The sequence below is a fragment of the Schistocerca serialis genome, chromosome 9, assembly GCF_023864345.2.
Source record: "Schistocerca serialis cubense isolate TAMUIC-IGC-003099 chromosome 9, iqSchSeri2.2, whole genome shotgun sequence".
Classification (NCBI taxonomy): Eukaryota; Metazoa; Arthropoda; class Insecta; order Orthoptera; family Acrididae; genus Schistocerca; species Schistocerca serialis.
In genome coordinates this window covers 293527028-293554398 of record NC_064646.1, presented here as the reverse complement: position 1 = coordinate 293554398, position 27371 = coordinate 293527028, and the positions used below count along the sequence as shown (strand labels likewise).

Sequence of the window (27371 nt, the reverse complement as noted above, 5' to 3'; positions counted from 1 at the left end):
AGTGGATGATAACTTGTGTGACCACCTTCTGTTCAGCGTGAAACCACACTGGCGCAATGCAACGTCAAACGGTGCACACGTGTCAGTCTCTCTACCAATAGATGGTGCCACCATACTCGCAGTTTAGTGGCACCACCTTACGTGTAAGGCAAAGGTAAATGGACTGACCAGGTTTCAATGGTCGGTTTGGTATTTAATGAAAGAAACATAATATAATCTTCTGTTATACATCATTACAAAGAGTATTTAAAAAGGTTTTTTTTTTCACCCAAAAACAAGTTCAGAGATGTTCAATATGGCCCCCTCCAGACTCTCGAGCAATATCAACCCGATACTCCAACTCGTTCCACACTCTCTGTAGCATATCAGGCGTAACAGTTTGGATAGCTGCTGTTATTTCTCGTTTCAAATCATCAATGGTGGCTGGGAGAGGTGGCCGAATCACCATATCTTTAACATACCCCCATGGGCTGCGAACAAATGCTTGCTGGATGCGTGCTACATTTTCATCACTCGTTCTCGGCCGTCCAGAACTTTTCCCTTTGCACAAACACCCATTCTCTGTAAACTGTTTATACCAACGTTTAATACACCACCTATCAGGAGGTTTAACACCATACTTCGTTCGAAATGCACGCTGAACAACTGTCGTCAATTCACTTGTGCCGTACTCAATAACACAAAAAGCTTTCTGTTGAGCGTTCGCCATCTTAGCATCAACTGACGCTGATGCCTAGTCAACAGTGCCTCAAGCGAACAAATGTACAACTAAATGAAACTTTATAGCTCCCTTAATTCGCTGACAGATAGTGCTTAGCTCTGCCTTTTGTCGTTGCAGAGTTTTAAATTCCTAAAGTTGTATTCTTTTTGAATCACCCTGTATATTAGCTAATACAAATCATCAGAGTTGTACTTACATTTTCAGTTAATGATGCTTTCTAATTAACATGGTCTCTAGCCAAACTAGAAGTTGAAGTTTTCATGCGTCTTCTATGCAATATGAAAATGACTATTGTAGGAATCAAATTAATTTGGAAAAAAATTTATAATTATTGGGGAAGGGAAACATAACAGGTGGGAGCTACCCAACTAGCTATATTTCAAGGGCTTTTGTCAGAGAGAGGTAGAAGCTTGAGTAGCAGTGTCTCCGACCATTTTTTGGATGACATGTCAAGGAGAATACAAGCATATCAAAATGCATAGGGTGGAACAACAATGCTGACTGTTACCCAACAGTGTATTTTCATTTTGCAGAGCTGTGCACTTTTGAACAGGCTGCATATATTTTGGTTATTGCTTTATTTTTATTTCACAGTAAAGTAATGCCCTACTAGAGTCTAAAGCCCATATTCATTTGCAGATTTGCAAAACGTTTTGCTGATATTTACTGTTGAAATGTTTGCTAATGATAATACAGGAATCTCCTAGCAGTCGTAACAAAACCTACTTTACATACTGAGCTAGGTGGTGCAGAGATTGGCACACTGGATTTGCGTTCGGGAGGGTGACAGTTCTAACCCTCATCTGGTCATCCCAATTTAGGTTTTCTGTGATTTCCTAAAATCGATTCAGGTAAATGCTGGGATGGTTCCTGTGAAAGGGTGTGGCTGATTTGCTTCCCTATCCTTCCCTCTTCTGATGGGATCGATGACCTCACTGTTTGGTTGCCTCTCCCGAATCAACCAACCAACCAACCAACCAACCTACTGTATGTAAGACGTAAGTGGTAAGAAAGTATTGAAAGATTTGCGCATGTTTTTATTTATGAGGCTGTTTTAGAGTGTACTGTTATATCGGAGAAGAGTGAAATACTTGATTGTACGAGGGATGTTTATGATGTATCCGACTTTTATTAATGAAAAGAATCTTTATTCTTTATTCAGATAGACCTGTTTTATACTAGTCATCCTTTAGCTTCTACACACCTCTCCCAATGGTGCTGCTGTTGCTGGAAGCATTATTGGAAAGCCCCCTTTAGCGTGGTGCGGAGCTGCTCCATCATACTCTTCATAATTTCTTCCATGTTCTGAAATTTGATCCCTTTCAGAGTCCTTTTCAATTTAAGGAAGTCAGAAGTCACTCAGTGCTACATCAGGAGTATAGGGGGGCAGATAAACCACAGTCTTGTTGTGTTCGGCCAAGAATCTCTGAATCAATTGAGAATAATGAGTTGATTCATTATCATGGTAAAGGTGCCAACTGCTTACTGCCAACAAGTCTGGCCATTTGTATCTCACTGCTTCACGAAGATGATGCACAACCTCTTAGTAGTACACCTTATTGACATTAGTATTCTCTGGGGTGAGCTTGTGATGGATCATACCATTGGAGTAAAAATATATGTTCAGCATGACTTTCACATTGCTGTGGATCTGCTTTGATTTTCTGGGACTCGAGGGTGATGGATGCTTCCATAACAATGACTGGAATTTTGTTTATAGGTCATTCCCATAAAGCCATGACTCATGACCAGGGATCACTGTTTTAAGAAAGTTTGGATTACTGTTCACAGTATCCAGCATGCCTTGTGTGATCTCTGATCATAGTTGCTTCTGCTTAGTTGTTAACAGCTTTGGCACAAATTTCGATGGGATCCTCCTGAAGTGCAGATGTTCTGTTAAAATGGAATGAATGCATCCAATGCCAACTTTATCAGCAAATTCTCTGATCGTGATTCATCTATCCTGCATCACCAGAGTCCTTTGGTGATCAATAACAACCTCATTTGCGGATGTTGAGGGCCTACCTGAATGTGCTTCACTCTTAACTGATGAGTAGCCACATTTGAAGCAGTTGTACCCATCCTTCATCTGTGTGGTATCCATTGCTGCATCCCTAAACACTTGTAAATATTTTGGATTGTTTCAGCTTGAGAATCGCCAAGTTTAAAACAAAATTTGATGCAATAACATTGTTCCACTTACTCACGACACAAAGCCTGCCGACTACCACTTACACATATTCACTTGTCAACAGCTATCCAGTGACTGGTTGTTTCCGCAGTCATGAAAAACATCAGGCATGCACATTACATTCTATTCTTCATGCCCTGTTATACTTCATTGCAATGTTTTGAACATGTTTTATGAAGTTAATGAATTGCATTAGCTGCACTAGGAAATCACTAAATTTTTTAAATTTAAGGAATATATTAGTGTTATTTCAAAAATTTTTTTTCTTTCTTTTTCAAGGAACAACCAGTTGATTTTTCGACGCAAGAAAATATCACACAAAACAGAAGTAGAATGCCAACAACACACTGATGACACCAGAGTACATCAGAAGCAGGAATTGGCACACAATTATTCCAATGTTCAGTGGCATGAAGAAGAATTACATTTGATTTCTGGCACAAGTAACAGGGTTACAGATATCGTTGAAGATGCACGTGATATACTAAAAGCAGACAACAATCTGCCTGACACTAACACTTGTTCATCAAGCGTCAATAATGAATTAAATGATGTGAGTAATTTAGAAGGAGACTCCTCTGCCTCTTCAGAAATCCTTCCTGTGGACTCAATTCAAGACGATTATAGTACTTGGAAGGCTCGGAAGAATGTGGTTGAGACTGTGTTCAGTGCACGAATGAGAAAGCGACTGAATGCTTCCACAGAAAAGAATAAGAAAGAAATATTTGATTCTACCAATAACAAACAGTTACGTGTCTCAGGAAGTCATGATGAAAAGATAAATAGCAATAAAGTGGAGAATCACCCAAATGATGAGGCAGTTAGGCATAGTAATATTCAAGACCTTGAGGCCACAAAAACTGTGAAAGGAGCAGCTCAAAACGAAAAAAAATCTATTACAGCAGGTAGTGTAGTTGATGAATTAGAATCAAATCCTTCTGGGTCTGTAGAATTTCATTCTGTGGACGCAAAACAAGACCATCATTGTAGCACAAACATTCAGAAGAATGTGGTTGAGACTGTGTTCTGTGCACGAATGAGAAAGCGGTTGAATGCTTCGACAGAAAACAATAAGAAAGAAATATATGCTTCCACCAATAATAAACTAGTATGTGTCTCAGGGAGTCATGCTGAAAAGATAAGTTGCAGTAAAGATGAGAAACACCCAAATAATGAAATAGCTAAGCACAATAATCTTCAAGAATTCGATGCCACAGAAACTGTGAAAGAACCAACTCAAAATGAAGAACAATCTGTTAATGCAGGTAATGTAGTTGGTGAAATAGGATCAAATTCCTCTGGCTCTCTAGAATTCGATTCTGTGGATTCAAAACTAGACCATCATTGTAGCACAAACATTCAGAAGAATGTGGTTAAGGCTGTTTCCAGTGAACAAATGAGAAAGCAACTGAATGCTTCTGCAGAGAAAGTTGGTAAAGAAATAGTTGTCTGCACAGGTACTAAACAGTCATATGATTCCACAATTGATGAGGCCAAAATAAGTAACAGTAAGGAGGAGAGAGAGACTAAAAATGACACAGCTGGACTTAATACTCTTCAGAAGTTCGAGACCACAGAATTTGAGAAAGAAGAAACACAAAATGAAAGAAAATCTGTGAATGCAGGTAATGTGATTGATGGATTAGAATCAAGTACCTCTGGATCTGTAGAATTCCATTCTGTGGAGGCAAAACAAGGTCATCATTGTACCACAGATGTACAGAATAATGTGATTGAGGCTGTTTTCAGTGAACAAAGGAAAAACCAATTGCATGTTTCTGCAGAAAAAAATGATAAAGAAATACCAGTCTGCACAGGTACTGAGCAGTCATATGACTCTAGAATTGGTGAGTTGAAGATAAATAGCAGTAAAGAGGAGAGAGACATAAATAATGAAATAGCTAGGCATAATATTCTTCAAGAGCTTGAGGCCTCAGATGTTGTGAAAGAAGCAACCCAAAGTGAAAGAAAATCTGTTAATGCAGGAAATATAATTGATGAATTAGGATCAAAGTCTTCCCAATCTGAGGAACTCCATTCTGAGGATGCCAAGCAAGCTCATAATTCTACCACAAAAGTTCAGAAGAATGTGTTTGGGACTGTTTTCACTGAACAAGTGAGAAAGCAATTGAATACTTCTACAGAGAAAGATGATAAAGACATATTTGTCTATACAGGTACTAAACAGTCATGTGCCTCTAAAATTGATGAGGTTAAGATAAATAACAGTAAAGAAGAGAGAGAAACAGATGAGACATCTAGGCATAATGCTTGTCAGGTGCTTGGGGCCAAGGAAATGGAGGTAGTAGCAACTCAAAAAGAAAGAGACTCTGTTAACGCAAGTAATATAATTGGTAAACTAGAATCAGATTCCTCTGGAGCTATAGAATTACATCTTGCGGATGCAAAGCAAGACTATTATTGTACCACAAATGGTCAGAAGAATCTGGCCGAGACTGTGTGTAGTACACAATTGAGGAAGCAGTTCAGTGCTTCCATTGAGGTAGAATGTAATGATATTCTTGTCTGTACTGGTGCTAAACAGCCATGTGACTCTCGGAATTGTAATGTGAAGGTAAACAGCAGTAAAAAAGAAAGAGATGAAAATGATGATTCAAGTGTGCATAATACTCATAAAAAACTTGAGCACATTGAAAATTTGAAGGAAATGTCTCGTAATGAAAGAACTTTTCTTAATGCAGATAGTGTGTCTCGGGAATTAAGTTCCTATCAGTCTGTAGAATTCCAATTTGCGGGTGCAAAACAGGACCATAATTGTACCCCAGAGGTTCAATATGAAGGGACTGAGACGGTGCCCATTATGCAATTGAAAAAGCATTTCAATGCATCCAAAGAGAAGGATGATCAAGAAACACTTGCTTATGCACGTACTAAACAACCAGATGGCTCCAGAAGTCACGATGACAACATTATCGTCAACGAGGGGGAAGGAGACATAAATGATGCTACAGATAAGCATGAGACTGTTCAGATGTTTGAGAATACGACGGATGTGAAAGAAGTAGCTCTAAATGAAAGAAAATTTGCTGATGCAATTAATATCCTAGAAGAAACATCATTTGGCAATCCAGATCTTGATGATGGTAGTAAAGATTCAAGACCTGAACATGTTAATGCAAGAACTTCTCCTAATGAACAGTGTAGTTACAGTTTTCATTCTAAAAAATACCATTCTCATGTATCAGATATTGGATCTCACAACCCTGCCATTCAAAATTGCCATAGATCAAGCTCTCAAAGCTCTTCTACAAAAAGTTCATCAGTTGATTCCTGTGTGATACAGTCAGAAGAACGTGAAAATGCACAGAAGTCTTCACTGAGAGAGAGTACAAAACACGCAAAACAGGATGTAAAAACAAATTATCATATTAGAGGGAAACAAACGGAACTTAGGCCTAAGACATCTCCCAGTGTAAGAGTTGCAAACAGTGTAAAATCAAAGTATTCACGATCAAGATCGAAAACTCCATTTGACAGCTCACGTTTCAAAATTCCAAAACTATCATCAAAGCAGAGGGTGCGTGTTGAGAGATCTTCTGTGTTAGAGCAAATTGACAGTGAGTCTGACAGTGCGCGGACAAGGTACTCCAGACAATATTCAGCCCATAATAGCCATAAATCTTATACATCTTACAGTAGCCATTCACGTGTGAGACAATCATTTAGAGATAGTCAGCATTACACAGACCATCGAAAATATAAGCATCGTGACTCTTCACCTGTTCGAGGGCGGTCCTCATCTCGTTCCAGGCACGAACGGAGGCATGGCAGTGCAAAATTTCGTGATAAAGACAAGAGGCATATTGCAACTAGACACCAAAATGTATCTAAAAGGTCTGATTCATCTAGAATGGAAACTGCCAATGATTTGTTGAAAAAGAAAATGTACATTGTAGAGGCAGAAAAAGTTATACACAGTCAGAAGCAGTCTCGAAATGTAGATTTCTCATTGGACGATTACAGAAGAGAGATAGTCACTGGCAAAAGTGGCACAACCAGTTCTATTCTGGGAGATGATAAACATTGTAAACACTCTCAGATAATACCTGAATATCGGAAAGCGACAACGGAAAATTATAATGAAAGGAAAACACAAAGAATGGAAACAGAGGATCTTAATACTTCCAAGGGATATGAATATAAATTAAAGAAGATTACATTTGAGAACAAGGAATGTAGAAAACCTGTTTTAGATTTGTGCCGTAGGTTAGTTTCTAATTCAAGTTCCAAATTGGATAAAATCCCAGACACTCCGGGACTATTTCATGCTGCAACAAATGAACCAAATCCACTTTGGAGCTCAGACAGTGCTCTCCGCCCCCCTGAAGAACAAAGGAAAGAAAATATTGTGCCAACCTCTGATGCACATAGTGTCACAAGTCAGGCATCAAATGACACTGAAGGAAAACTGAAGAGAGTCTGTAATTCAGCAGTGTTTAAAACAGATGGTGTTTCTGTTAGCATATTCCGTGAAACATGCGATTTTAGTACATCACGAAAAAGGAAGTCTGTTGTGATACGTTCTAAGAGAACTTCTGGATCCTGTGATGTAGACTCTCCTGAGGAAAAAAGACAAAGACTGAATAATAATGACAAAATAATTGTTGGTACAACTACTGCTTCAGTAAGGACAGTACTTGATGGCACTGTCACCAAGAGTGAGCAGACAGTTGTGGAGAAAACTGCCTCTGTTGAAACTAATGTCATTTCTCCTGTACAAAGTTTCATTGGTGAATCAAGGACAGAGAGAGTGCAGAACATTAGTTGCACCACGGATAAACAACACACATCAGTTAATGATTTAGGTAAGCTTGATCATAAACTTGATCTAGAAGATGTTAAAACTCACAAGGAAAAAGCTAGTAATACTGCACTCCATTCAGAACATGTTTCAGAAATTAAAAATCCAGTGTCAGTCTGTAATAATTCTACCACTGTTTCTGCTCCATCATTAAATGTAGAAAGCAGTGTGGCTGGTAAAGTTGGTTGCATCCTGCAGGATGTTCCATTGTCTAAGGTGTCTGCTAATGAAGAAGGCTTGCTCTGTTCCATGGAAGACTTTGCAGATCACCATGAACTGAGATTTACAAAACTTGTGAGTGAAAGAAAGAGCAGAAGGGAAACAAGAATTGAGGATATGAGGGAAGAACTAGAGGAAGGAGAAATTTTAGATGGTAGTCCTGTGAAAACTGCCCCTGCAGTGTCAAAATTTTCTGAACCAGTGCACAACATGACATCAGAGCCGTCATGTCATAGAAATATTAATCCCATTTCATGTAGCAAGCCTTCTCTGGGAGATCATCTGTTGGCTAAAGAACGGCAACATGATACATATGAAAGACAAGAGATTGCTGACTTTGAAACCAGCAATAGGTATAAAGTCTTAGAGAAGTTTCAGAATAATGACTATGAAGAGTCAGGTGGTGCTAAGAAACAATCATCCCAGTGTACAAAGGCTAGGGAAGTAAAAGATAGTGTTACTATGAACAAAAAGACAGAGGATATTGAATCAGTTCTCTTGGGTGCAAAATTTGAAAAAGAAAGTTGTGGCACAAATAATATTACATGTAATGCTGATAATAAGGATTTCTTTGAGAAAAGAGAGCTCGTAAATCATGAAGTTACTGATAGCGTAATTTCTAGTGAGGTATCAAAAAGTGTTTGTTTATGTAGTAATGCTTGTCAGTGTACAGAAAGTAACAAACAGTCAGACAATCGTTCGGATGGAAATGAAATGAAATGTAAAGGTGAAGTACAATCTTCTAATAATCCTAAATCTTTGAAAGATGGTTTTTCTCTGTGTGACAAGAAGGCAACTGTCTCGGAAGATGTAAATTTTTCTTTGCTTGTCGAACCTGAAGAGATCTGTAAACAAATTGACGAGAGAAAATCTGATAAAAAGAATGAAACAGTTAAAACAAAACTAGCTAGTAGCTGCATTCAAGCATTATCAAGAGGTGATACTGTTATGAAGGATGTGGATGTTAGTAACAGACAGAAGCCAGAAATTGATAACTCACTTGTAAGTGGCATTAGTGTGCACAAAGACACTCAGCCTAAGTCGTATCAGAAACTACATTCAGAAAGCAATAAAAAAACCAGTGAGGCAAGTAAACATACCAGTGTACAAGACACTGGTGCTCCATTGAGTTCAAAGCTAGTTTCCCCTCCTAGGCGGAAAAAGAATGCGAGAATGACAATCTCAACATCACAAAGTTCACTACAGTCAGAAATTTTAATGGCAAATTTACTGCAGACTCATTCACCTTATAAAGTTGGTATTCACGATGAATTTGTTCCCTTAAGTACCAAGTACAGTGAAGAAATTGCAAGTGGTGCTAGCTGCGATAATGATAATGAGTCACTAAATTGTAACTCAAGCAAAAGTGCAATAAATATGCAGTCAGGTGATAAACACAACAATAAAAGTCAAAGAATCACAAGATCTAAAACAACTAGGTTGTCTTCTCCTGGCTGCAGGCCAGATGAAAGAAACTGCAATTCCAAAAAGGGTTTAAAATCATCCAAGAAGAAATTGCAAAAATTGATGAATTTTGAAAATGAACAAATTAAACTTGAAGAGGGGTCATGTAAAATGAGACCACAGCTTTGTCAGTCAGAGCTACAAGACACTGATCTTATATGCAGCTATATTGCTGTGGATGATCTTAATGTTAGTACACACCTTGGAAATGAAACAACCTGTGTGCATACTTTTGGAGAACTGAAGACTGGTAATTTTCAGGTAGAAAATGACAACAGGGAAGGTGAAGCCGGACTACAGGAAATTTCAGAGGGGACTATAAATCAAAGAAGACAGACTTTAGGGAAAGATAGCATGGAAATGGCTGCTGATGGTTATGCAGAGGGTAGAGGAGGAAAGGAACCTCTCTCTGGTGAAGAACTGCTGAAAATACTGGAAGGCTCATTTGAAAATGAATGTGGTGAAAGTGAAAATGTAGCAAAGGAATCTGACAGTTTGCAACTGGAAAATGCTGTGATGTCATGTCCACAGCAGTCTGAAATAATTACCAGTACAAATTTACCAAGTGCTACAAATAAAAAGAATATAATTGTACGGCGCCGATCTAGGAAATGTATTCTTGAAGAGGCTCCAATGAAATTCATCACAATTAAGCCACATGATGATACCAGTCCATCTGGTTTAATTGGAAGTTCAGTTGCCATCACTGCTGATGAACCCCATACCAATAACAGCTCCCCTGTTTGTGTGACACCCTCAGTTCCATTGTGTCTGCAACATGATGATAACAGCAGTAGCTCCAGCAGCAGTTCAGATAGTAGCAGCAGTAGCAGCAGTGTAAGTAGCTGCAGCAGCAGTTGCAGTAATAGTTCAAGTCCTATGAGTCTCAGAAGTAGTGTGTCTGGCAGTTCAAAGAGTAGCACCAGTGGAAAACAGGAAGAGAGTGACAAGAATGATAATACCAAAATGTTGAAGTGCCTCCGTGCCACACCTGCAAGGCGATTGTATCAAAAGAAATCGCAAATGGCTGTTCATAAGCCACAAAATGACTATCAAGATCCTCAAGAACTTGAAATGTCTTTGAATAGTTCATCATCTGAAAATACGTCTGATGATACTTTTGCTCCTAAAAAAAATATCATGAAACAGTTGAATGACACCTGGGTATCAAAAAAGAAAAGGCCAAGAAATAAAAGATAGCTCAGTTGTACTGAGCTTCTGAAAGTATATGTGGATTTCAGTGTTTTCTGTATTGCTTGTAAATACTGTAAATTTTGTGAAATATCATTAATTTCATAACTAATTTGTTGAAATGGAATAACAGGAACTGCTTTACTCAGGACAACGCATTTCTAGCAGTTGGTTTTGTTATTGCCCTCTGTAAACTACATGAGTAGAAAGAAAGTGACTGGGAGAAAAAAAGATAGCTGTTGGTTCTTATGTACTGAGTATGTAGCACTCTCTCTCTCTCTCTCTCTCTCTCTCTCTCTCTCTCTGTGTGTGTGTGTGTGTGTGTGTGTGTGTGTGTGTTCGTTCATGGTTTTCTATTTTGCTTGTAAATTTTGGGACGTGTAAATATTTTTAATTTTATAATTCATTTGTTAAAATGCTTTGTCACATTCATCGGATGAAATAAGAACAACTTACACTTGTTCTGCTTCACTCGTGGCAGTGCATTTCTGGCAGATGTTTGTGTTATTACTATTTTTAAGTACATGGGTAAAATGGAAGAGACTTAGAAATGCTACTTCATTTGCACTGAGCTTCTGCAAGTGTGTGTATATTTTGAGTTTTTTTTTTTTATAGATCTTGTAAATGCTGTAAGTATTGTGAAAGATTTGTGTATAATATCTTTAATTTTATAACTTTTGTTAATATCGATACTCTCACTCACTGCCTGAAATAACAGGAACTTACCAAGTATTTCTTTACTCAGGGGAATGCATTTGTGGCATTTGTTTTTATTGTTGCCCTTTTTTTAACCATGCAAAAACCTATCCTATGAGACTGTGTCATCTACATATAATTCTACAACTGAAAAAAATGTTGAAAGATAAGTTCTGTGTTTGTGAAAAGTTATCAGTTTTAGTCTCATGTATGTGAGCTCTGAATGCAACTCCATGTCTGTTGTTAGGTACTGGTGAAATAAATAAGAAATTTTATTTGATGTGGTTTTGGAAGGCAACATCTACAACTATTTTTCATCAGAGATAGATAGTACGTAATGTTGTACAGTTCGGTAATTTTTGTTAACAGTTTCAGTGCCACATTTGTTTAGTTTAAAGTGGCTGGAATTATGTTTACACTTGATTCACAGTGCTCACTCCATACTGTTAATTGTCCTTTTTTTTGTGAACGAGAATTTTTGGGTTAAACAAAATCTGCTCTGTGATGATATATATTTTTGTGAAATGAAAGTATTTGTTGTGTAAAAAGTACTTCTGTAAATAAAATTTTGTTATTGAAAGTGTAGAGTCATTCCCCCCCCCCCCACTCTCTCTCTCTCTCTCTCTCTCTCTCTCTCTCTCTCTCTCTCTGTCTGTCTGTGTGTGTGTGTGTGTGTGTGTGTGTGTGTGTGTGTGTGTGTGTGTGTGTGTGTGTAGCAATATTATCATTACCACGATTCACAAAGCACAACATAGCAGGACCGATGACCTCGGTAGTTTGTCCCTTAAGAATTCACTCACAACTGTGAACTCTTGAAGGTACAGGTACATGTTTGTTGGCAAATGATAGTAAAGAGGGGTGTGTAGTAATCTGTGATTAATATTTGTAACTCGTATCATCTGATATACTGAAGCAAGTAGTTTTATTTAAATGTAATGGAGTACTTTTTTAATGGTAATTGAAAGCTGTTGATGAGACAAGCATTTTCATATAACAGGAAGTAATGATGGCATATGCAAAATTATCTGAGAATGTGATATCATTGTGATGTAAGAGGGCCAGGATCGGCAAAAATAGTGTAAACACCACCAAGCAAGGCCCTTATGCCAGATTCCATCTCAGGGACAAGCCTTTCATGTGTTTACTTGTCTTTGGTGCATAACATGCAGGAAGTGTATCTTTTATTGACGTACCTGTTGACATATAACTTGCTTCTGCTTCAAAATTGCTCAAATGCAGCTATTTCCACAGACATGTTACACCTGAGAACAGACATGCATTTGAAACTAACTTCCTTAGCCACTTCTGAAAAACAATACATTAGCTTATCAGTAGTTCTGGTCACTAAAATCATGACTGAACCTGTATTTCTGTTGTATAAAGTACTGCCAAGAGAAACTAAATTTCATCTTAGTAGTCTCCTGTATTTAACTACAGCACCTGGCACAAGTCCCACTTGGTGGAGTTTTTGCTATAGCAGCGGATTACAACTACCTTATCCAGTTTTACAACACTTTTCAGATACTTTTGGAAAAAGCTTCAGTACCAGTACTATTAACCGTTAAGTGACTGTAATCAATTTTTGGAAGCTTTTGAATGTCGATGAACTATCTAAATATCCATCATGTCTAGGGTGCCTCCTGCAGTAGGAAATGAAATGTACGCATAAAAAATTTACCTTTGACTGTGGCCTGTTTCACAGAAAACCAACATCGCCAAGAACATAATGTTCTAATTGAAACATTTGCTTAAACATCTCATTTATACAAGAGTTAGTAGTATTAACCATGTAAAAAAATCATTAGAATAATGACTCATTATTGTCTATACAATTTTAACTGCCCCTGCACTTTACTTTTGCGAGGGAATCTGTGCTGAGAAAACAACATTGCTTTTGCAGCGCAGTCTGTGCTGAGAAAACCACATATGATCTAACAAATTAACCCACATCCTCTAAAGGCTCTTGATAGTTTAGGGAATAAAGTTGAATACACTGAGCATTTGTCTGACCACACTATCCCTTTTTTTTCTTCATCACATTCTGGTAATAAGTAGCACTTCTACTATCTACATTGTTTTGTGTTGCTTTTATTGATGTTGCTGTCTTTCAATGTAATCAATCGCATACATGCAATAACTCAAAACGATGCTCATGTGGATTAGGCACTTTCATTCACTGACTCGGATAGTAATGCCAGGAAAAACCAATATGTTATAACATAAGTACTTTGTCAAATTAACAGCACCCTCTCAAAGTGCCCCCCCCCCCCCCCCTTTTTTATGTTGGAGCAATTCATCACTCTTCTGTAAGGGCAATCAAGTCAGCCACACTCCAATTCTTGCTTTAGCAGTGGGTAAGTAAATTACTTATTTTTTTATGTCAACAAAATGGTTAAAATTGACCAAAATAGATTATCTATATACCAGAAACTGAAACTGGAAATATCTTCTTTTTGTTTATCTATACTATGACATTTTATTTATGTATGTATAATAAAATAGATTTGCGCAGGCACACAGCTAAGTAAATCATTTGCACAAGTATGCATATCTTGCTGTTTTATGTGAGTGCTACACACTAAATGCACAGTTCCAATACTGTGGCTATAGTGGTACAAGCACTATGGCTAACTGTGCAACACTCCAATTTTAATGTAACTAGACGCAACCCTTTCCAATGGTACATTTGTAGTTGTACAACTGCTGATCAGTCAAATCACACACAGTTTTGGTGTCTCTGCTTTTGCACAACTACTAATGCATGGCTGGAAAGGGTTACATTCAGTTGTGTTAAAGGAGTGCCATTGGATAGGTGCACGGCTTGGTGCGTGGCTTGTTATGCCTAATCATCGCATTGCATGTTAATACTTAGTTGTGTAGTGGGAACTTGTGACAGCGAATGTAACAGCAACACCAAATGTAGTGACAAGAGGTAGAAGGCGCCGTATTAAGACTCGTCCGAGCTTTCCAAGTGGTTTATTGTTTCCAACTACAGTGCCGTGTTCCCCTCAGTCCGCGTCACCCGGTCCCGCAATGCTGAGGACACCACTTCGCTGACTGTGAAATGGCTTGAAGTGGCTGCCCCAGACCTGTGCACGCACTGCTGTGTGTCGGCCTTGTATAGCCGTGACATCAGGATGCACTGACAGTCGACTCAGGAGTTTCGCCCCTGCCGCCTCAGCGCCGCTTGCTGGGAGCCGCATGCGGCCCGCAGCACACTTCTTCGCCGTCGTGGTTCAGATCGCGGGCAACTACAAGCCCCCGCAATCCAGCATCTGAATCTGCGGCACTCACCCTAGATGTCTCCGGTGCATGTTGAGAGCCAACAAGACTGTCCGCAGTAGCGAGCCGTGGCATGGCGCACTGCTGGCTGGCTGCGGACCCCGCATTGTCCTCAGAGGATGATTTAGAGCATCAGTTTAGGGACGCTTATAGAGAATATGTATTTATGCTAAACGGTATAAGGTGTGCAAACAGGTACTTTGATTTTAGGCAAGCAATAAGGGTCAACCTTTAACTAACTCTTAACTTGTTTGGGTAGGCACCTGTGACATAGTTCCTAACTTTTAGAAAACTTAAATGTGGTCTAGTGCCCCTTAAAACACATGACATGAAACAAAATGTAAAAATTCCTTACTGGATGACCACTGCTCGATGAACCCCTTACCTATTTGTCTCACTCCCTCGGTATCCAATCTACTGGGACTTGGACTACCCTTGATTCCCTCTTGGAATTGGCTCTCCAGCTGATCAGAATGGAAACAACACATAACAAAGTTAAGGCTATGATGACACTTGGCAAAGCAGTGCTCAAAATGATAGTTGTTTGCCATTGCCTTTCCCTATACTGAGCGACACATTGCACAAACTGTTCGGCTGATAGTGCTCCTTTTGCTCTAAAATGAACTGGTGTACGGATCTCAACAGACCTGGCTCCAGAGTTTGATTTAACAAGGTCAGATTCTGCCTTGGCAAAAACTCTTTAAGTTGCTTCTGGCCAGTACAGCTGTGGCTGTGTAACATTCAATTGTGTGACTCCTGAAATTGATGCTGGCAGATGGAAGGTTGGTCCAATTATGTTACACTGAGTTCCATTGATTAAAATTCCGCTCCCCTTAAGCTCTATATGTTTTGCTTCTGCAAATACTCCCCTTTCAAAACAACTTGCTTCTACTACCAAATTCTCCTAGGTGTAGAAGATCCAATACATTCCAACCCATTGCAAGCTCAATTTTGGCTCCAGGATATCTGGTGGACAGTCTATTCCTTTCCCCCTAGCTAAATATAACTGGACCGTGCACGTGTCCGGGTTGGTGCTTATCACCCTGGCTGGACATACTGTTATCTTCCGTCTATGGAAGAGACTGCTGTCCCCAGCCGGCTCACATACTCAAAAACACATACAACATATGAAAATACAATGCCTAATTAATCTGCCCAAACCTAATGATACATAACAAGAAACAAAAAAAACTACAAATACTCTACTACTTTCTGGATCGCAAAGCATACGGTACATCATGCTGTAGCCACCTCTAAATGATGATAACCACTTGTCACATCTGTTGTAGAAAAGTACTGGCACTGTCCTAAGCAATCCAAAGTCTCCGATATGGCTGGAATCGGGTACGCATCCCTTACTGTCTTATTATTGAGGTATCGATAGTCATAACAGAACCTATATTTCTTAGTTCCATCCATAGATTTTTTTATGCACAACGACAATGCCTGCACCCCAGCAACTATTACTATGCTCTCTAATACCGTCAGCAAGCTGCTGATCAATGAAATCCTCCACAATCTGCTGCAAATACGTCGGTATTCTGTATGTTTTACTGTAAACTGCTGCTTCATTCCCTGCTCTCTAATACCGTCAGCAAGCTGCTGATCAATGAAATCCTCCACAATCTGCTGCAAATACGTCGGTATTCTGTATGGTTTACTGTAAACTGCTGCTTCATTCCCTGTTGGTATTCTATGTTGAACTAATGGAGTTGCTGGTAATGGCCCTTGCGAAAAAAAACAAATCCTTAAATTCTCACAACAATTCTTCCATATGCTCTTTTTCTCCTCCTCTCAAATGCTTAATTTTGTCATACAATGCAGTTCTATCAGCAGTTAGTGGTTGATCGCTTCGCCTACCTCTCGAACACCAGTCTTCGTCATCTGGCACAATCAAATTTGCTACTAAAACTCCTTTCCTCAAATTTGTGTCTACAGCACAGAAATTATCCACGTTCACTGGGAGTACTTGCCCATCGTTTTCCTCTTGTATGTGTACAATACTACATTTCACAAAACAACCCAATGGACCCAAAACTTCATTGCCCTCCAATGGTTCAATAACACATACTGTACCAACAGGTAGATTTGACTCCACACTTACCCAAAGCGATTTCACGGTGCCACCACACACACACTCTTGCGAATTAAGTCTTAATGCTAATGTACGCAGTTAAATTGGTTTGTTCATTACATTGAATGCCCCTCGCGACACCTCTGCATTGCCAACAGTTTCCCCTAGCTGAAATAACATTCCACCAAGCTCCACAGTTCATTGTCCAAGGTCAATGTTGGCATGATGTTAATGCAAGAAATTTACTCCTAGGATCATGTCATAGCCCTCACTTACCCATGGTACTACCTCCATGCATGCATCAAATCGGACTCTCCCTATGTGAAAGTCAACTGTCACTGACCCCAAAGGTGTGACCTCCTTATTCCCCACTCCACACAACCTATAATGTGGTGGTCTAACTTCCTCCATCCCATTAAACTCTTAGTAGCTCCTGACACTTGCACCTCTGTGTCCAACAAAATCTTAAACGTTTTAGTTCCTATGGATCCTACCACTGAACATTCCTCCTCTGCATATGTATGTGTAGCATTGAAATTAAATGGTAGCTCCCTGAGGTGGGTCTTGGCCCCCACTGCCGTTTAATGATTGTCCGCCTCTACTAACTCCACTTCTCCATCCTCCATGCTGCTGATTTCCACCCCTTCCTTTATTCCTCGGGGACTGGGTACATTGCCTCTGCACGTGTCCCATACGACCACACCTATAACATTTTACACCCGTTGTAACAACTGTGTGTCTTCTCACGTACCCCCGTTGCCACGTCTATTTCCTCACATTGGATTGCCAGCTGAATGGTTGAGTACAAATCTTTCGGAGTCCCTTCATGCACTTTCTGCGATATATGCGCCAGTAACCCCCTCAAAAATACGTCAAGTGCCATTTTCTCGGCCTCCTGCAACAGAGCACCATTCGCTTCATTGCTTTGACCCCACTAGTAAGTGTACTCGTTAATTTCTCGTATTCTGTCCGTCTCCCCCTGTCTCTTCGTCATTGTACTCAACCTCTCCTTAAAGTACCGAGTGCTATTCTGTTTCTTGTACCTCTGTAAAAGCCCCTCCTTCAACTGCTTGAACTGTCCCGCCTTCCTTAAGGCCTCAGAACACCTTACATATGTCTTTGCTTCACCCGTTAATCTAATCTTGGCTACATGTAACAACTGTTCATCAGACCAACCGTTCATCGCAGCTGAAGTTCCCAAGCCCTCCACGAATGAACGCACATCCTCAGATGCCTTGCCAGAAAATGGAATAATCAAACTCGCGGCAGCTGGATCAATCTCCTGCTGCGGCATCCTAGGCAACAACGACTGATCCAATGCGGTTTCCCACTCACTTCTAGATGTTAATTCACTCCTCAACTGTGAATTGTCTGCTGTCAACTGTGCTACCTTTTCCAACAAAATTCGTACCACTTCTGGTTCCGACACACCTCGCGTTCCTGACTCTGCCATTGTGTTGTTTTCATTCCCCGTTAATCCTGAAACAAAACAGTTAAGTACAAAAATAACCCTACTCCCTACACCTCAGTATCATCATACTCAGTATCATCATAGTCAGTAACATCATACTCAGACCAATACAAAAAAAAAAAAAAAAAAAAAAAAAAAAAACCTTACTGCCTCAAATACACTAACACTTACTCTGACAACAAAAAAATATTATTCCCACGCAAAACATCCAAAATGGCCTGCCAGGAGCCATACTCAAAACACAAACAAAAAAAAAGAAAGAAAACATCCAACACTCAAAAAGAAAAATTGGTCAACACACACACCACGTTTTGTGATTGTAATGCAGACAGTGGGCTTGAACGTCATACTGTACAGACGACGCCCGCTATTCTGACACCAAATGTAGTAGGAACTTCTGACACTGAATGTAACAGCAGCACCAAATGTAGGGGGAAGAGATAGAAGGCACCGTATTAAGACTCGTCCGAGCTTTGCAAGTGATTTATTGTTTCCAACTACAGTGCTGCGTTCCTCTCAGTCTGCTTCACTTTGCCCCGCAATGCTGAGGACACCACTTCGCTGACTGCGAAATGGCTTGACGCAGAATGGCTACCTCAGCAAACCGTGCATGCACTGCTGTGTGTCGGCCTTGAATGGCCGCGACGTCAGGATGCGCTGACAGTTGATTCAGTGGTCTTCACCCCTGCCTCCTCAGCGCCGCTCACAGGGAGCTGCTGGCGGCCTGCTGCACACTTCTTCGCCGTTGTGGTTCAGATCGCAGGTGACAACAAGCCCCCGCGATCCGATGTCCGAAACTTTGGCCCTCACCCTGAATGTTTCCAGTGCGTGTTGGGAGCCAATAAGACTGTCCGTAGTAGCGACCCATGGCGTGTCCCACCGCTGGCTGGCTGCAGACCCCGCATTGACCTCAGAGGGTCGAACCGGCAACCCGCCGTGGACTGGAACGGTGGCGTCCCATCTGCTTCTGCGTGTAGCTGGTGGTGTGACGTGCCCCGCCGTCCAGGAGAGCTGTCACACTTGAATGCTTTGTTGGTGAACCAGCACCTATTTATATGGGGCTGTGTGCCTCTATTTTGCTAAACGCGCCGCTCTGTGTCACGTACTCATAACACTTAGGGTGGCCAGTGGGCCCCTTCTGCGTATGACTTGTGCCATGCAAACCACTGCGTTTACTTTTCCTAGCGGTTCTGTGTCCCTGTGGCCTCTATTTTACTTCACAACTGCTATTGAGCATAATTCACTGTAAAAAGGCACGCACCTGGCTATAACTTGCTCGCTCAGAAATATTGCACCAAAACAGACTTTTCCTATCCCAAACAGTAGTGCCGCTACAGTTGTGTTGACTGGTATTGGTGATAAGTATGGTTTTTGATGAATCAAAGTTACATATATGAAATCTTGTCGTAATAACAGAATTTAGACTGGTTACGTTGATGTATTTCATCATCGGAACAAGATGAAACTCAGAATAACAGTGTTAAACTAAGGAGTCCTAAAAGTTTCAATGTTGGTTCCATTCCTCTTCCAAACCTACATAAATGGCCTTAAATGATTTAAAGAATGTTTGAAAACCAATTTATGAAAACACGGTAAACTTAAAATGGCGTCAACACACGAACAGAAACATCGAGAACTTAGTTTAATGTGTTTTACGTTTAGAAGTTTTGTGTGTTGTTATCTTGAGGAGAAGACAAAGATTTTGGTTTGTTTTGCAGACTTTCACTGTTTTATCAACTGTTTCCTTTTGTTGTGACACAGGTCAATAAAAAGAATTTTTTCAGCAAAAGTAAGCAATAAGAACATTATGTAAAGCAGATAACCACACAATTTGCAGAAATACCTACAAATATTTGCAGATTTTGTTGTCACTTTCCTGTACCTTTAGTACTTCAATATTATTTGTTGATAACAGTAGAAGTTAGTTTCAAATGCTCTGATTTACAATACGTGCCACAAAAATATCTGTATGTCAATTTTTACCCATGTGACAGGTGTTCCATATTTTTGTACAACATATAAAAAAGTGCCATTGCATATGAAACTGAGTATAGCTGTAAATTAAAAATAAAACCTACATTAATAATAATTTCTTCTAAAAATCATCTGATTATGTACATTCAAGTATTTAAAATTACCAGTTTCTGTGTGACACCTGACTACTCTCAGATAACGTTCTGTGTCGACAGGCCTCTATTTTTATGTGAAGTGTGATTTGTTCATCTTGTTATGTGTGATTTTAAAATCATTTGAATTGTTGTGTAGGAGACATGTCAATTTTTACAGTAACAACATTTTCAGGGGGTAATACAAGTTTATATTATTTTATATAGATTTATGAAATACAGCTACGCTGTTACACTGCTCTGCAAAACTTAAGGATAAGATAAATAAAATAACATGACATATTAACAACTCAGCTAGAAATGAATGAAAGTGTGGGAGCATATCTCGCAGTCGTCCACTGAAAGATGGAGATCGCATGGCATGAGGTTGACTCTGCAACACAAGACAGTTGAACGAGTGGGAAAAGCTGTGTGTTTCAATCAGTCATCAGTTATGGTACACTGTGGTGGTGGTCTTCATTACAACATGTTTTGGAGTCATTTGGATGACTTCATACAGGTAATAATTATCAGCAAATTAGAAAATGAATGAAGTGTGACGAGTGTAGCACAGGAGTTTATTATTGTTCACATAATTATCACAGGCATAGAGTGTGTTCTGAACCACAGGCACTGCTGCGTAAAGGAGAGAGGGTGGTCAATCACTGCCAACTATAGCAGCAGATGGCTGTTGTGTTGTGCAATAGGCAAGAAGGTACCCACATCAAACAGCAGATACAATTGCAACCACACTTAACAGGACTAAAAGGGATGCAATCTCGCGTTCCCCTGTGGCTTGGCAACTGCGCAGTGGTGGTCTTTTTGCTTGATGACCAATATTTTGTGTTCTGTTGACACCCACAGTTGGGTGGCAACAATTGTGATGGTCCCAAAAGCATAGGGACTGGGACCAGTGAGAAGTGGAGTTGCGTGCTCAGATTAGTGCAGATGTAATCAGAGTAGTGATTCCGGATGTACTCTCATTTATGAGAGATGGGAACATGTAATGCATCCTGGAATATTGTTGAACATGATCGTTTTAGTAGCATAGGTGTTGCAGTTTGAGAGACATAATGTTGCATGGGCATACAGACTTAAAAATTTTTGAACATGTCACGCTCATTGGTCAAGATGATTGTGACACTGTACACCTTCCTCATGTGTCTTTTCAGGGATGTATTCAGCCCTGTCCTTTATGGATGATAATGCACAACTGCACCGTATTTTGCAGCTGGAGCAGCTCTTTAAATGAGAGGAAATCCCCTGAACAGACAGGCCTTCCCATTCCTCTGACTTAAATCTCACCGACCTCATGGGGGATGCATTGGAGAGATGTATTCCAGCACGTCCACACACACCAAAGACCATCTGGTAGTTGTAACTGTGCTGTTGGAGGAATGGAACCCCCTACCACAAGAACTCCTTACCAGCCTTATGGCCACCGTGGAGCACATTGCAGAGCATACCTCGCTATCCATGATGATCACACATCCTATTAAGAACTGTATCCCTCACATTGTAGTGTCCTGGGAATCATTATAATCTGTGGTGACATCAGTGTAATTATTGTGTTTGAATAAAAGTGTCATTTCTATTCGTTTCATTGTGTATTTCTTTCAGTTATCTCCTGTACTATACTGCAGCAGTTTTTTTTATGCATTGTTCAACTTTTCACTAAGATATGTTCGTTGACAGTGACACATAATGTGAAAGTTACTTTCGTCTTTAATTTTTGCACGCCATGGTACTTATTATAGTTTTTCGTACACAAAAAATACTATATATGAGGGTAATCCCAAAAGTAAGGTCTCCTATTTTTTCATAAATACAGAACTCTGTTTGTGTGGCAGTTGGTCACACTGTTATGAAGAGTGCTTCACGCGCTGTGTGTAAACATGCAAACACCGCGCTGAAGCGCTCAGTCTTGGCTTGGCAGCCGTTGAGAATGGAGCTCCTATTGAATGTTACCACCAACTGCGAATTGCGCGCAGTTATTCGGTTTTTGAATGCAAAGGGCACTGCGCCAATTGAAATCCCTCGCCAATTGACGGAAGTGTATGGTGAGTCGCGCATGGATGTCAAAAATATTCATAAGTGGTGTAGAGAGTTTGCTGCTGGTTGGACCAAAATTCACAATGAACAAAGGAGCCGGAGACCGTCAATTTCTGGACAGTTTTGAAGATCGGTGGATCACCCTGGATGACCTCTGCATGTTGGTTCCTGAGGTTTTCCGAAGCACCTCTCACAGAATTTTAACAGAATCATTGAACTACCGGAAGCTGTGCGCAAGATGGGTGCCACTCATGCTGACTGAGGACCACATGCGGCAACGAGTTGATGCTTCCCGTGCATTTCTTCACCACCTTGCAGCCGAACAGGACAACTTTCTGGACTCAATTTTCACGGGTGACGAAACCTGGGCATACCCCTTTACACCTCAGACCAAGCAACAATCACGCCAGTGGCGGCATCCTTCTTTGCCAAAGCTATGGAAATTCAAACACACAGTCTGCTGGTAAAGTCATGACAACTGTTTTTGGGATTGGAAAGGGGTGTTGTTGGTCGACTTAATGCCCACTGCGACCACAATTAATGCTGACAGGTAATGTGAGACTCTGAAAACACTCAAACAGGCAATTCAGAACCGGAGAAGAGGAATGTTGAGCAAGGGCCGTACACATTCTCCATGACAATGCATGCCCTCACATTGCTTGGCAAACCGTTGCTCTCCTGCAACAGTTTCAGTGGAACATAATCACCCACCAACCTATAGTCCTAACTTGGCACCCAGTGACTATCACCTGTTCCCTAAGTTAAAAGAACATTTGACCAGAAAGCGATTCAGCTTCGACGATGAGGTGAAAGAAGAGCTTCATAACTTTCTGAACAGCATGGCGGCGAGCTGGTATGACATGGGCATACAAAAACTGCCACAGTGTCCACAAAAGTGTATCGATAGAAATGGTGATTATGTTGAAAAATAACTAAATGTTCAAACTGTAAACTGATGTAAACCATTGCAGAAATAAACAGGTCTATGTACTTATACACTACTGGCCATTAAAATTGCTACACCACGAAGATGATGTGCTACAGACATGAAATTTAACCTACAGGAAGAAGTTGCTGTGATATGCACGTGATTAGCTTTTCAGAGCATTCACACAAGGTTGGCGCCGGTGGCGACACCTACAATGTGCTGACATGAGGAAAGTTTCCAACCGATTTCTCATACACAAACAGCAATTGACCGGCGTTGCCTGGTGAAACATTGTTGTGATGCCTCGTGTAATGAGGAGAAGTGCGTATCATCATGTTTCCAACTTAGATAAAGGTTGGATTGTAGCCTAACGCGATTGTGGTTTATCGTATCTCGACAATGCTGCTCACGTTGGTCGAGATCCAATGACTGTTAACAGAATATGGAATCGGTGGGTTCAGGAGGGTAATACGGAATGCCGTGCTGGATCCCAATGGCCTCGTATCACTAGCAGTCGAGATGACAGGCATCTTATTCGCATGGCTGTAACGGATTGTGCAGCCACATCTCGATCCCTGAGTCAACAGATGAGGACGTTTGTAAGACAACAACCATCTGCACGAACAGTTCGACGACGTTTGCAGCAGCATGAACTATCAGCTCGGAGACTATGGCTGCGGTTACCTTTGATGTTGCATCACAGACAGGAGCGCCTGCGATGGTATACTCAACAACAAACCTGGTTGTGCCAATGGCAAAGCGTCATTTTTTTGGATGAATCCAGGTTCTGTTTACAGCAATATGATGGTCACATCTGTGTTTGGCGACATCGCGGTGAACGCACATTGGAAGCGTGTATTCATAATTGTATCACGCAGCGTGTTGGTATGGGGTGCCGTTGGTTACACGTCTCCATGGTCACTTCTTGTTCACATTGACGGCACTTTGAGCAGTGGATGTTACATTTCAGATGTGTTACGACCCATGGCTCTACCCTTCATTCGATCCTTGTGGAACCCTACATTTCAGCAGGATAATGCACGACCCATGTTGCAGGTCCTGTATGGGTTTTTTTGGATACAGAAAATGTTCGACTGCTGCCCTGGCCAGCATATTCTCCAGATCTCTCACCAACTGAAAACGTCTGGTCAATTGTGGCTGAGCAACTGGCTCGTCACAATACGCCAGTCACTACTCTTGATGAAGTGTGGTATCGTGTTGAAGCTGCATGGGCAGCTGTACCTGTACACGCCATCCAAGCACTGTTTGACTCAATGCCCAGGCATATCAAGGCCGTTATTATGCCCAGAGGTGGTTGTTCTGGTTACTTATTTCTCAGGACCTATGCATCCAAATTGTGTGAAAATGTAATCACACGTCTGTTCTAATATAATATATTTGTCCAATGAGTACCCGTTATTACGGCCAGAGGTGGTTGTTCTGGGTACTTATTTCTCAGGACCTATGCATCCAAATTGCGTGAAAATGTAATCACATGTCTGTTCTAATATAATATATTTGTCCAATGAGTACCCGTTTTTCATCTGCATTTCTTCTTGGTGTAGCAATTTTAACGGCCAGTAGTGTAAAAAAATAGGAGACCTTACTTTTGGGATTACCCTCATATATAATTCCTCTGTTCAAGCTGTTGTTTGCTTATTCAATAGATTCTCCAGTAGAATAATGGCACTTTATCACCAGAAGAATAAAGATCAATATTTTCAGTGAATCAACTTCCACGTAAGATATATTACCGGGTGGAGATACTCTGCCAGTTTTCAGATGTGTCCATCTACAAACCCCGGATGTGTCCATCTACAAACCCTGCCATAGTGACCTCATTCCAGAAATTGAGCAAAGTCTCTAATCCCTCCTAAAATCCCTTTCCTGGATTATCTTCCCTCACCATCACCACTCTCCACAATCCTACCTTCTACATGCTTCCTGAAGTATGTAATCCCAAATACTGAGGATACCCCATTGTGGATAGTTACTGTGTCTGCACAGAGAGAATCTCTTCCCTTGTGGACCAACAGCTTGAGCCTATTAACATCAACCTACTTTACTATACAAAAGTCACCAACAGTTTCCTTGATCAACTCTGCACAGTACCAGTTTCTTTACCACCTGGCACCCTGCTCATCACTATCAGTACCACTTCCACCTACAGTATCATCCACAATGCCTATGCCTTTGCCATTATTGAACATTATTTTTCCCAGTCTCCAGTGACTTCAAACCTACGACCTCCTTCCTGGTATCCATGACCAACTATATCCTTACCCACAATTAATTTTCCTTTGAAGGTATAAGATGTGTCCGTAAAATAAGGTCTCCAATTTTTTTTCACATAGAAAACGCATTTATTGTCAATGAATGTTACATTGATGGAAAGGTAGGACTTTCAGCTCTTTTTTGATGTAATCACCATTGCAATTGATGCATATTTGCATACCCTTTGTGTCATTTTTCATATACATTTATCATAGAACTCTCCCTACACCTTGTGCAGGTAGTGCTTAACCTCCTTTTTCAAATCATTGTCAGTCTTGAAATACGTTTCACCCAGGTGTGACTTCAACCCAGGAAATGAATAAAAATCATTAGGTACTAAGTCAGGGCTGTAGGGAGGCTGGCTGAGGATGTCCTTTCTGAAATGGACCAGGAGCCTGGCTGTTGTAGGGGCAGTATGGGAAGAAGCGGTATGATGAAAACACACTCTCTTCATTGGTACTCCCCTTCTTCGATTTTGAATGGCATGACGCCACAGTTTTAAAGTCTCACAATAGTGAGCAATGTTTATTGTTGTGCTGGTAGGCCTAACCTTGCACAAAAATACACCTTATCTGTCCCAGGACACACTAGCCACCACTGTGCTGACAATGTTCGATTGAACTTTTGCAGCTCCGGCAGGTTTGAATGTCACCACTGACCAGAATTCTTTTTAGTTTCAGGTGTCCTGTAGTGTTCCCAAGTTTCATTGCCAGAGACAACTTAATCCATAAATTCCTCACCCTATGCTGCATAACACTCCAGAAATTCACACGCTGCTTCAGCACATTCCCGTTTATGGTCTCAATTGTGCATTTTGGGGATTCACCTCAGACACACCTTGCGATGATCCAGATATTCGGTCAAAATACTGTCGGTCATACTCTTACCGACTTCTGGGATCCATATGCACAGCGTGCGAACTGTCTCACACACCAATCTTCAAGCATTTGTTTCTCCATTTTTGCAATTGTTTCACCTGAAATGGAAGGCCGACCAGAATGCTGTTCATCACGGACAGCTGTAACACTGTCCTTGAACCCTTTGACCCACTTTTGCTTTCTTTTGATGTCCATAAACTGTGGCTAATAGATTTTGCATAACTGACAATTCAATGGGGGTAGTGCCCTTGGTGCTCGAAAAATGGATCACTGCACGCAACACGCACCTGGTTTGAGAAACAAAGGGGAACTCCATTGTGAACAGCTTCCCAGTCGAGACTGAGCATTGCAGCAGGCTTGGGTTGGCGGGGATTTCAAGGGGAGCAGGCCAATCTATACACCAGTGTTGCCAGATCTCGCATAATAGTGTTCCTTGCGGCTCCAGCACTTTGGAGACCTTATTTTACTGACATGCCTTGTATCATCTACATCTACATGGTTACTCTGCAATTCACACTTAAGTGTCTGGCAGAGGGTTCATGGAACCATTTTCATATTACTTCTCTACCATTCCACTCTTGAATGGCGCGTGGGAAAAAGGAACACCTAAATCTTTTCGTTCGAGCTCTGATTTCTCTTATTGTATTATGACATCATTTCGCTGTACATAAGTGGGTGTCAACAAAATATTTTCACATTTGGAAGAGAAAGTTGGCGATTGAAATTTTGTAAATAGATCTCACCGCAAAGAAAACCGCCTTTGTTTCAGTGACTGCCACCCCAACTCGCATGTCATATCAGTGACACTCTCACCCCTATTGCGCAATAACACGAAATGAGCTGCCCTTATTTGCACTATTTTGATGTTGTCTGTCAATCCTACCTGGTAAGGATCCCATATCGTGCAGCAATATTCCAGCAGAGGACGGACAAGTGTAATGTAGGCTGTCTCTTTAGTGGGTTTGTCGAATCTTCTGAGCGTTCTGCCAACAAAGTGCAGACC

At 40.7% G+C, this 27371-nt stretch overlaps 1 protein-coding gene across 1 annotated transcript in view; it reads left to right on the top strand.

Moving 5' to 3' along the window:
- The window catches only part of LOC126419561 (uncharacterized), a 152521-nt gene that overhangs the window by 59301 nt on the left and 65849 nt on the right, over positions 1-27371 (top strand). Inside the window, exon 3 of the mRNA XM_050086749.1 lies at positions 3192-10158. Within this exon, the coding sequence (XP_049942706.1) occupies positions 3192-10158 (6967 nt within the window). The remainder of the gene's footprint in view (positions 1-3191; positions 10159-27371) is intronic.